The 12,503-nt window shown below is 38.5% G+C and overlaps 2 protein-coding genes across 2 annotated transcripts in view; one reads left to right on the plus strand and one right to left on the minus strand.

Annotated features, from left to right (window-relative positions):
* The window catches only part of LOC129775043 (bridge-like lipid transfer protein family member 3B), a 50,278-nt gene extending 47,491 nt beyond the window's left edge, over positions 1-2,787 (plus strand). Inside the window, exon 15 of the mRNA XM_055779217.1 lies at positions 869-2,787. Coding sequence (XP_055635192.1) covers positions 869-1,043 — 175 coding nt within the window. The 3' untranslated portion in view covers positions 1,044-2,787. The remainder of the gene's footprint in view (positions 1-868) is intronic.
* LOC129773469 (sodium channel protein Nach) lies at positions 2,034-12,235 on the minus strand. The gene is made up of 4 exons (XM_055777081.1): positions 11,601-12,235; positions 3,722-3,806; positions 3,377-3,662; positions 2,034-3,316 (listed from the first exon to the last, which is right to left on the minus strand). The coding sequence occupies exons 1-4, from the start codon at positions 12,233-12,235 to the stop codon at positions 2,865-2,867; spliced, it is 1,458 nt and encodes a 485-aa protein (XP_055633056.1). The 3' UTR covers positions 2,034-2,864.
* Between the last annotated feature and the right edge of the window lie 268 nt (positions 12,236-12,503).

The following is a 12,503-nucleotide window of genomic DNA, read 5'->3' on the forward strand; positions in this document are numbered from 1 at the left end:
CCTCCACATGCCAAATTTGGTTCCATTTGCTTGATTAATTCTCGAGTAATGCAGAAATTTGTGTTTCATTTGTATGGCAGCCCCCCCTTTGAGTGGGGGAAGGACTGTCTAACCATCATAGAAACATTTATTGCACCTTAAAACTTTCACATGCCAACTTTGGTTTCGTTTGATTGATTAATTTCCGAATAATGCAAAAAATTGTGTTTCATTTGTATGGCAGCCCCCTCTAAGAGAGGGGGAAGGAGTATCTTATCACCATAGAAACATTTATTGCATCCTAAAACCTCCACATGCCAAATTTGGTTTCATTTGCTTGATTAATTCTCGAGTAATGCAGAAATTTGTGTTTCATTTGTATGGCAGCCCCCCCTTTGAGTGGGGGAAGGACTGTCTAACCATCATAGAAACATTTATTGCACCCTAAAACTTTCACATGCCAACTTTGGTTTCATTTGCTTGGTTATTTTACGAGTAATGCAGAAATTTGTGTTTCATTTGTATGGCAGCCCCCCCTTAGAGAGGGGGGAGGGGTCTCAAAATATCACAAAAACCTTCCCCGGCCCCAAAAACCCCTACGTACCAATTTTCATGTCGATCGGTTCAGTAGTTTCCGAGTCTATAAGAATCAGACAGACAGACAGACATCACTCCATTTTTATATATATAGATAGATTAGACAAATGTGAAGATCAACTTTGGAAAACCCGTTTCAACCTGCCCCGGTGTACCTTATTGTATTATTTGCAAAAATTTCGTAAAAAGAAAGATCAGCATCACCGAAAAGCACAATTCATGATTTTTCATAGCGCTGAATTATTTTATTCGTTCAATCCATACAAACTTCAAACAATATTTTAATTTTCAGAATCAAAACCCGCCAGGAAAACGATGTCCTTCGTACTACCTTGATGGCAGCACAGGACAATGTTTCTACCTTATTGGATGAGAAGCGTACTCTCATGGACACAATACGATCACTCCAGAACCAGTTGACAGCGCTCAGCGATGTCCAGATGAATGCCACCAATGGGAAGAGATAGCATAATTGTATGGACTGCATACAGTGCTGTGGCGAAAATCCATTCTAATGGTGTTGTCGCCGGGTGGTGGGTGTACGAGTAGAAGGTCTTGATAGGTCGCGAAATCGATTCGTTTTCGATAAGCTTTAGTGGGGGAGCTCTTCTTCGGTGTTTCTTGGAATTTCTTTCCGTTTCAAACTCAAACCACTGGCTAACGTTGGCATGCTTAACTCTATTCGAGCTATCTTTAGAAACCATGTGTGTACCACATTTTGAAGAAAGTAAAACGGATAAAACATCCATAATTATTATGTGAGCAGCTAATTCATTTTCTACACATGACTCGTTCAATACGTTTCATATCGTCGTCTATTACATCTATATTGCGTGGTATAACAACCTTAGAATAATAAGCACAATGTAATAAAAGACAATTTGTTTTTATATCCAATGATTTGTGTGTAAAATAGTGATAGGACTGACATATCAAAAGAAATATTACCTTCTCCACAACATTTACTGTTAACTCAACAAAGAATATGCGTAGAATGTGGTGCACACAATAATGGTTGTCTGATCAAACAATCTAACTTATCCCGCGAACCAGGATATCTCAACACGAAGCAAACAAAAACGAAAGCAAAGACAGTCAAACTGCCAAAAAATCACCCACCGTTAGCCTGTACTAGTAAGCAGTCAGCATACGTGCAGTATAATCTAAAAGTTACAACAGACGATTGATTTATGTGCAAAAATGTGGTCCCAAAACTGGATCACACCACCTTGAAGCTGAGGAGCAAGCGAGGGCTGGACAGGATTTGCCGACAATAACATACGCATTTCCGCACATTTGCCTAAAACCGTGTGAGCTTTTTACCCTACTGTTTGATCGGCTGGTTTTTTAAGTATAAGCAGATATTCAGAGGCTCGGAGAAATAATCATATAATGCCAATCAACCCTATCCTTACATATAACCCGAGACTGTGCACTTAATGTGTGCACAAAGCGAATTGATAAAACCAACTTTTTATTTCTTTATGATGCCGCCCTAACAATTTGGCTACGAAGTCACAACTGAAACTGTTGATTTTTTTTTTCCTTTCCGCTTTGGTTTCATTTTGAAAGTTTACTTGAATACTATCACCTAAAAATATCTAGCGTTTTTTGAATAAATTTTCAAACGGTTCCCATTACGGGTTCCGTTCTCTTCCACACTTTCCAAAGATTGATAAAGTTTTTACAATTGTTCAACATGAAGTAATCGATGAAAACGATACATATAGTTTTTCGACTCAGTACCATTTTGATACAACAGTAGTCATTTCTTGTGATATTAAATCTAGTTTCTTAAATATAAACGTTAATACGTACTTCAACCCTCAGTTACAGCTCTGAATAAATGTATAATTATACAAGTTTTGCTTTTTACAGAGGAAGCATTGTTGTGACTTTTTCCTTTTTATTGTGAGTGAGCAAATATGCGAATGGAAAAAGGATAAAAGTGAAACTCTCTGTTCATTTCTTAAAATGTAGAAAGCAATTATAGTTGAACAAGATTCCAAATCGCTGTTTTGTTGTAATGTTTCTTCACATGTTTGTCGTGAGCGGATTTGTTTTACTGATATTTGAAGGTGTATTTAGAGGGGCAAAGCATTGCGCTGTCTGCAAACGTTCGACGGATGTTCAAAATAGATTTATCAGATTTATATATTTACCATTATGGCGATTAGTGAAACACTCACATCAATATAAAAGTCAACAAAAGCTATCGAAATATCCATATCTTGCGAATATCACATCCCAAGATCTCACAATTTGAGTATCGAATTCAAAGCCTCCGATCAACGAAATTCCATTTCCATATCGTGTTCGTCCTCTTCTTCATCGTCGTCGTTTTCCTCCTCATCGAGCGTGATCTGATAGCTCGTGGAAACTAACCTGACTGTGAAAAAATAAACCAGTTCCACCAGGCTGAGGATACTGGCTCCCATAAAGAGTCCCAGTATACCCCCAACTGAAACCACAACATCCAAATTTTCACGCACAATTTGCCTACGATAGCGTTGAGTGGGTAGTGCCAGCAGTTTGAACGACACCGACCGGTCGTTGCGATTCTCAATGACTGACTGTTTCCCAATAACACGAATTTCATGTTCACTGCAAGAAGGCAGACACTTGCATACCAGTCCGTTCGTTCGCCAGGGCTGCATTATTGTCGTTTGTGGGAACATGAGATCCTTCTGGTCCAAACAGAACAAACCGTCATAGCCACAAATAAGACTTTTGTCATTATCTGGAATGAAGATGGGTATATCAAAAGCTATTCGTTTTTGAGTGATTTTATCATTCAAACCGTTTGTAATAACATTATGATGACAACAGTTACATAACTTGATCTGAGCCTGTTTTAAACATTCCGTAACGCATACGCTGTAGCTGTACTTGGGGTATCCGGAATCATTCTCTTCATCCGGAAAAACACAACGACGTATTTCTGTGTCCACAGTTCGTACCAGCGGATCGTTCACTATATTTTTCACAGTGAAAAATATAGTTCCTGCATATCCTTCGGGCATCTGTGTGAACTGCAGAGTTGTTAAAAGCATATGCGGAATATCCTCTTCATTAAGTATATATGCCTAATATGTTGTAGAGTTGAAATAGTAATGAAAATTTGAGCACTGAGCAACTTTCTTACCGAACTGGCTTTAGAAATGTTCAGCAATAATTCACCCGATGCGACTCCTCTTCCAACTTCCATCCTGAACCAGCTTCTTCCGCCTCTGAAATTGTTATGCGAAAATTACTATGATGTTTGAAGTAGTATGTATAATTAAATTAAATTAAATTGAATTGAAGACGTACTTGATGCTTCCATATTTTCGCACTTGAGGCAAAAGAACGTGAACGACGAGTCATACAATCACCTTAATACATCGGAACTTTTTTTTCGCGAAAAATCCTCAATATCATATTTTTTACGCGAAATTAAATACAACAGACCCTAAATGAACCCTTCATGTTGGAGAACATTCGAGAGAAGGAATTTATAAGACTACACCCAAAATAAATTTTTAGCCCATGTTTTGGCATCCCGATTTATTACATTAAATGAGCCTAAAAATACCAAAAAATGTGCTACTCTCAAATACTGGTATAGCCTTTTTTTAAGATCAATATGAGCAGGCGAAACTAGAGACGTTGCATACTTTGCCAGATACACGGACGAGATCGAAAAGGCTATAAATTCACGTTTGTGCTCTCCTTTTTACTCATAGAGAACACTTTCCAACAGCATTTTATAATAAGGTGTAATCAGGGTTGCCACATATAAAGAATTACAGATTTTCAGCAAAGATACAGAATTTACAGATTTTTTTTAATTCATTTTTAAATATTGAATTTATTACAGTGTATACATAGATACATCGATTTACAAAAATGTTGAACGCAACGCAACGAGATGTATTTCGATGGAGGCAGTTGTTGAACGAAATCTTAAGCGATTTGAAGAGCTTAAACTATTCGTTTCGTTCCAAGTTAAATATGGTTATGGAATCAATCCGCCAATCTGACTCATTGACTCATTTAAACGATCCTAAGACTAAACCTATTATGCTGTTTCTAAATTTTGTTCTACCGCTCATCAATAACGTCAATTACACTTTCCAATCAATTTTCAATTTTGCAAACTTTAAAATGAGACAAAAATGTTATTGCTGATCGTGTTGAGTAACTTATGTTTGGAGAGCTACGTACAACGATTCGCTGATGCTGACATTGATGTGAAAAATTTTGAGGACTTTCTGAAGAAGCCTGAGGGTGTTCGCGTTGGTATCGATGCGGAAGAAGCCGAAAAAGGATTGGATGCAGCTAGGAAGCTGACCTTCAAATCGATTTGTCGTGACTTCTATGTTAAACTCGTGAAACAGATTTCAAAGCGATTTGATTTCAGCGATCCGGTGATAAATCGTTAAAATTTCATCCCAGCTGTTGGATGTTAAAAGACGTGATGAGAAATTTTTGTATCCATTGCTGAGGTCGTTTGTGAAACACTTTTTGATAACATTCATCAGCGTGTGTTGAGTGAAAATTTTTGCTTCATAGTGGCAACAAAACAAAGTCCGGAAATCGGTTGGCACCCACAATTATAGACTTTATTTTGAAAGCGAAGGATTATTGTATCGACTCAAGGAGGAGCTTCAAGGATGAAATTGACGATAAATTTGAGGGCAAAGTTCAACAAAACCATTTGCAAACTTTATACAACTCAAAGGATTATTAGGAAACCTTTATATGATTTATTTTGATATATTGATACGACAAACCATAAATAAGAGAAATTCAAAATCAAAATAAACCTTTATTTTCATTTTTCCCCTAAATTTTTCGATACAGATTTTTTTTGCTAAAAACACCAGTAACCATGTGGATAGCGTGGTTGTGTAGAACTATCTTGCACTCCAGCCGGCCTTGGTTCGATCCCCGTTGACAACGTTTGGATTTTTTTTTGTGTTATCCCAAGCTGACGTTCAGTCTGAGAGAAAGAGATGTCTGCTCCTATACATACAAATGTTTTGAAGCTTTTGAAAGGGGTGCTTTTATTTATTCATTTCACCCTTCAGCACTCGAAAAAAACATTGTTTCTGCCGAAGATGATATGTTTTCTGTCAACGCTAGTTTGTGTGTATAGTGTTTTGTACCTTACTCTGCCGAATTAGGTAAAAACAAGATTACTGGCTTAGGGTCAATCTGAATGAGAAACAGAGACGAATTTTAGTTAAATAGTTTCTTCATTCAAATTAATAGTACACAGTTTGCAACGCAGAAATCGAGGAATACTATGTGAATAATTTGTTCCTTTTGTCGAATATTCCCGGAATGGTTGTTGTTAGCTACGAATTTGCTCGCATTTTCTCATACTTAGGGCCTGATCACGAACGTCACTTCACGGTGAAAACGAAATGATTTGTATGCAAGGTAATATACATTTCATTTCGTGTTTACTGTGAAGTGGCGTTCGTGATCAGGCCCATAGACTTTTCCGATAGATGCTCTATCGTAAGAGGAACAGAAATTACTAGCATGTCGTTTTTGAAAATGATTGAACATAGCGCTGTTTGTTTATTCCAACCAAGTTGTTAGTTAGAGAGTGACCAACGTTTGTTATTCTTATCGCTCTCTTCGGCTTTTTTCTGTCGGTTCTTCTTCCTGTATCTTCTTTGAGTTCACTTAAAAAGAGTACTCTGTTGAAATTTCAGGAAGAGATCTCTGATTTATACCACTCTCTTCTCCTGCGCGGTGAATAATATGTGATTGTTATGCGAATATTAGGTCTGAATCTGAATATATATTGGGTGCATAGATTAATGTTCCTTTTTTTTGAAAGAAAACCACATTTATTTGAATACCACTAATACACTATTCAAAATATTGACCATCGCTACCCTCTTCTTTTTCCCATCTTTATAGCAATTTACGGATTCTCTCGCGAAACAAGCCTTCATCTTTTGGAGCAAATAATGAATCCAACCAATTTTTGATACCCTGCTCTTAAGTGAAGCGTGGTCCACTCAAAGCGTTCTGCATCGAAACAAATGGTAGTCGGGAAAGGCATGGTATGGACTTTAAGGCGATTGAACCAGAATTTCCCATCCGATACTTTCCAAATAGTTTTCAACTAGAACAGTAACATGAGCTCGAGCTTTGTCATGGTGAGATTGACTCACTCGTGTCTGGTCGCATAATCTGGGCGTTTCACGGCAATATCTCGCTTTAAACGAATCAAGTCTGTAGAAACCTCTATTGATCGTTTGACCAGGTTTTAGTTACCACACTTTTTTGATCCCACCAAATACAGAGTATTACTTCGGCACCGTAAATATTCGGCTTTGGCTTTGATGTTCCTGGTAGGCTAGTATACGATCTTTTGCGTAGGCTCGTATACGATCTTATGCGTTTTAGATTGTCGTAGTAAATCCGTTTTTCGTTCCTGGTAACGATTATATGCAAAAAAAAAGTTCTTTTTGTGCCGTCCAAGGAACATTTCGAACATGGTAAATTGCCAGTAGACATCTTTCGCTTTCAATTCGTATAAAACATAATTTACTCGAAGTGGCGTCTTCATCAATGTAACTTAATACATATAGAACATCAGATGCTTCGGGATAGGAAATGGAGAACTGTCTCGGGAGGTTGTATACTCCGCAGAGAGATGAACAGTATACTAAGATTCCGCCTGTTTCATACGCTTGAGACCGGTCAGCGTATTTCGTTCTATATAAAAGGTGATCAATTGCGACAATTTTCTCTGCACGAACTTGATTTACTAGTCGATCATGCGATCGTGGTGGTTAGATTGCTGGTCAATGCTACCGTAGAGAAGTTGGTTCTAGTATATTCTTCCTTTTTTCAAGAATGAATTAGTGTTAGGTATTTCCATAGTATTTTCGACGGAGCTGATAGCTCGGCTGGATGCTGTGATCAATGTTTTAATGTAGATAAAGTGGGTAAATTTGGAAAAGTCGATGTTCTGGAGTGATGTTCTGTTGTTCGGTTTTTGTCTATCGTTAATCTCTTCAAACAGACGAATCCATATATTTGTCCAACTTTTCCCAGTGGACATGGAGAAACCAGTACTGCTTGCCCAATTGTAAATCGCACGGAATGCTTCTTGTTTGGAATGATCCCGACCAGAAAATACCAGGCTCGATCCGATATGTCACAGAAATCCCAAAAAATCGCAATTTGTTCACTTGCATTAGCATCCCAAAATAAATCCCCAAAGCATGAATAAATCACAAAAAACATGGGTGAGCAAATGAGATGAAAGAAAGTGGAAAATTCCATCATTGCTTTGCTCGAGGCATCTTGAATTTTCTTATTTCTCGTGTTTTCTTCCTAATGGAAACGCACCCTTACATTTTTCCAGGACAGAGTTTCATATTTCGGAGATGCTTTTAGCAAACTGAATTAAATTTATTATTGTGCCCTTCGTTCGGATTCCAATTCAGGTGATCATCGTCTCCATTTACCTGCCATAATCCCGGATTTAAAACGCAAGCTGCTAGAGGTGTTGAAGAGCTTGGTGGTTCCTAAAATCGTTCTGGAGGATTTCAATGCTCATCACCACAATGAGAGGATGAAAGGACGTTGTAAAAAAACAACCAGGGAACACCAGTTCCAAGCGCCTCCACGATGGAACTGGCGTACCGCAAAATTCCGTCTTAGGTTAAGGTGACATTGGCTCGGAGTACGCATGAAAATTTGATTGTACGATAACTGACGAAGAGAAACAAACACGTATGTTCGATAGAAGCTGGTGAATTCAAACGATGCAAGGGGGAAGCAATGTAACCACACCAATACAATTCAATTCGTACGACTACTTTTCCGAAATAAGAAACAAGTTCCGAGCTGGGGTGAACTCTGTGGGCTTGAGGCAAACGTTTTTCGAACATGTCTCAGACACTAGCCCTATCTAGAACGCAACTACGAGATTCGATACACGGACGGTTCCAAAGGAATGCTCGGAGTTGGTTTCGGGGTAAGTGCTCACAGCAACTCTATGATCTCCAGCAAGTTTCTCTTTCATCGACATCTGTCAGGCCGAAACAGCCGGACTTTTTGAAGATGGCAAGATTTCGTCGACTAAGCCTATCCTGATAATTGCCGATTCGCCATCGATGCTATTGAGGCAATCGAATCCAGGATCCTATGGGTACAAGCCACTAGAAAATATTTGCTGCCGGATACCGACATAGCCGGCCAATCGCTTTGCTATGTACAGTTTTTACCGCGTGAAGTACCGCTGGATGAAATTAAATTATGGATTACCAACACTCATTTTTAATCACAAACAATTATTTATTGGTTTCGCGAAGCAAAAAAAATTATAGGAGGTTGTGTCCAAGATACGACCGCATTGTTGACGTAGATCTACGCTGTTATTTTATATAAGTCGCTCGTTTATACCTTCAGATATTATTCTATGATGCTGTGAAATTTTAGAAACAACCTCGAAAACAGTAGCATTGCTTCATTATGATTAAGATAAGCGCAATCTTAGTTGAAGGCAGTTTTGCGACTGGCACGCGAACGCAAATAACTTATAACATTCCAGTACGACATTCAAGATGCTTAGTATTCCCCAAATAATTTTTTGGTGCAGTGCGAGCGCTTTTCACTGCACCAACATCGCGTGCATCATTAGATGACGCTTGCCTCGAAATTTTATTGCCCCTGGCAATACGTTCGTTTTTTGCAGGACTCGAGCCTGCCTCCCTCTTCTTCTTGTTCATCACACATTACGCGAAGCGTCTAATTTATGACGCGGAAAGAAAAACACACGATACGAATAACGCGAAAAACGAACTGAAAAAACCACACGACGATATCCAAGTTGGATTACCACTGGTGGGGTCCAATCTTAGATCGAAGCGCAGCGAAAGCAAAGTGATCTGGATTGCTCAACAGTCCGATGCCGAATAAAAGTTTGTCTCAGCGAGATCCACTGTTGATACTCTAGGCAAGTATTCACCTTCATTCTTCTTCTTTTCCTTTGTTCACGGAGTCTTTAAATCCTACGATTTCCCCTTCGTTGCTCGTTATTGATAGCTCTGTCCGGGAAAGCACACAAATGGACAGAAAAAATGTATGGGAAAATGGGAACGCTTAAAGTTTTCATGAATTTTAACCATTTAGAAACCAGGGGATTCGAATGTATAGCATATTAAACAAATCTTAGGGAATTTCCGATTCGTTTAATATGTAAATCGCCAAAATCCGTTCGCGGCAAAAATAGTTATTAACGTTAATTTTATTTCATAAAAACATGACCTGTTTTCTGATTTGGCACCCTTAATGAAAGACGTAGTTCTACGTCAAAAAATCGCAATGATTGAGCTTATCAATGAATGAATGGAAAAATATGAGGACATGCCTCGGCAAAATGTGAATTTTCAGAGAAAAAACATAAGTTAATTAGAAATGGGAGGTTAAAACTATTTTTAAAGGTATGCCTCCTTGAAGCGAACTATTAATATATTTTCGTATTTATAAAGTAAATGAAAATTGTGCAACGAAGGAGCAATGAATTGTGGGGAAACGGAAGAGGAAAAAGGTTTCCCGTTTTAAATCCGCACACACAAAATTCATTCTCAAAATTCGAGTTTTTATCCGATTATCTCCAAATTTTCAAGGAGTAAGAAAGGAACAACTAAAGTTAGTTTTGGTATCATTCATTTAATTTAATCCTACATTCTTCAACACTTTAAGTCGTTTTAGAAGGTGCGTCTTCATAATAGCCCAGTATTTTTCTATTGGGCGCAGTTCCGGAGGGTTTGAGGGGCTCAGATCTTTCAACGCGGAATCGACATCATTCGCCTTATACCACATCCTTCGTGTAGCGGCGTGATGCCAAATCTGCCCAGAATATCGTCGGACCGTCGTGAGCCTTCAGGAAAGGGAGAAGTCGCTTTTGGAGACACTCTTTCAAATACACCTGTCCATTCATAGTACTTGCGGTAACGAAAGGTGTACTCCGCTTTCCGAAAGTACAAATCGCATGCCAAATTAAGAATTTCTTGGTGAATTTCGACATTTTCTGTGTCCAGAGGTTCTCGGGAATATAAAACTTATCCTTGGCAGTCACATACAGATTTCCTGGAATCTGATTGAAGTCCAGTGTAATTTCGTAACTTCTGATCGTACAACTTCTGGGCACGGCTTTTTGTGACCGTATTCTGTTCCTCGTCACGGCTTGGGGACTTCTGAACCTTAAGCGTACGTAGTCCAGCTCGAGTTTTGGTATTCTGCACGAATGTCTTGCTCACATACAACTTTTCTGCCACATCTCGAACTAGACATTCGGTTTCCGTTTAAAGGCCTCAATCACGAATCTCGTTGATCTGACGATTTTTTCCGGATCTTCACTTCCGATGAACATTCTTCGAATCATTTTATGTTACCAGACACCGTATAATTCGCGTTTCCTTTTTTTTCCGATGGCACGATGCGACAGTTCCTTATCCTCGAATGCAAAACTTTTTCGCGCACGCATTGTTCTTTCATCGCCATAAATCACAGAGGGAAAAAAGATGCTTGCCATGAGTTAGCCTATGACGTTTATCTTTGGGATTTTCAAGTCAATTGCTTTCTTATCTTTTATTACAAATCGATACCAAAAACTCTTTCGTTGTCATCCATCCAGAAGTTGGCTGTCGTATTTAAAATTAGCTATTACCCGAATTACCCAGATTCATTCAAAATTAGGTGACCCATCGAAAATTTTCATAAATGAAGGACATTCTTGAAATATTGAAGGGATTATGGTTTTAAAGGTAAGGAACTGTGTGGTGTCATCTAACATGAAGTCCGCATTTCATAAGTGTAAACTAACTAACGGCTGTCACGACGTTTCTAGAAGAAATTTGCCGCATCAACATATTAGATTTAGATGTTGATTGAATTTTAAGTGGCAATCTCAAAGATACGCGTATATCATTGGATGTCGGAAGAACTTTCCTCAACGGCAAATCCAATCTATACATTCAAAATGAATTAATGAATTAACTTACTTTTGAACCAATTGTGCCGAATTCATCAAATAGCACGATCCCATAGTTGTTTGGATAGGCTTAAAGTACCGACAGCAATCAAACTTTATCCCATTCCATGTGCATTCCTCGAACAACTGAGTGCAATTGGCGCGTACTTTTGCAGCGTATTCATTATATTTATCCACTGGGCACTTGAGACAATCATCGCAATCCTTGTACGGCGCACAGTACGACATAATCGAACCATAATTGTACAAATTATGAAATATGATTCGCAGCATGAAATCTTCCACATCGTAGTTATACTCCATGTCTTCGGTCGATTTCATTTCTTCGATTATATCAACCAAACTTTCGTAAACCTCTTTTGCGTAGCCCATCTCACAGATTCCCACCGAAGGGAAGTTGGTTACTTCACGGGGATGGACATTTTCAATTACCATGCTGACGGCATTTTTTCGGAATGTTTCCATAAATGTTGCTATCAGGAAGTACGATCCTGTCCAAGAAAGAAGGACACATCCCAACCAGAACAGTCGTTCCGTATAGTGGTACTTATTGTTGGCGATGTAACCCAAACCAGCGAGGGAGCAATTGCTGCAGTAATCCACAAAAACTCGGAACCATACATGTAACGCCCGTTTTAGGTTCATCTCCATTGACATCGATTGCAACACTAATGTTTAATGTAATTCAAATGTTTTTCATTGTTAGTTGTTCTCTGATGTGATAATGATGTGTGTTATTACGTGTTGATATGTGGAATCATTAAGCATGTAATATGAATTCGTAATTGGTGCTGCAACACGTGTATGCTGCAGTCACACTTCAGTTGTTTAACATACCAATTACAAATTAATACAATATTTATAACAGAATGTAGTATGCAACACCGAGTAACGGCATTGATACCGTTGCCTT

This window comes from Toxorhynchites rutilus, chromosome 3, assembly GCF_029784135.1.
Source record: "Toxorhynchites rutilus septentrionalis strain SRP chromosome 3, ASM2978413v1, whole genome shotgun sequence".
Taxonomy (NCBI): Eukaryota; Metazoa; Arthropoda; class Insecta; order Diptera; family Culicidae; genus Toxorhynchites; species Toxorhynchites rutilus.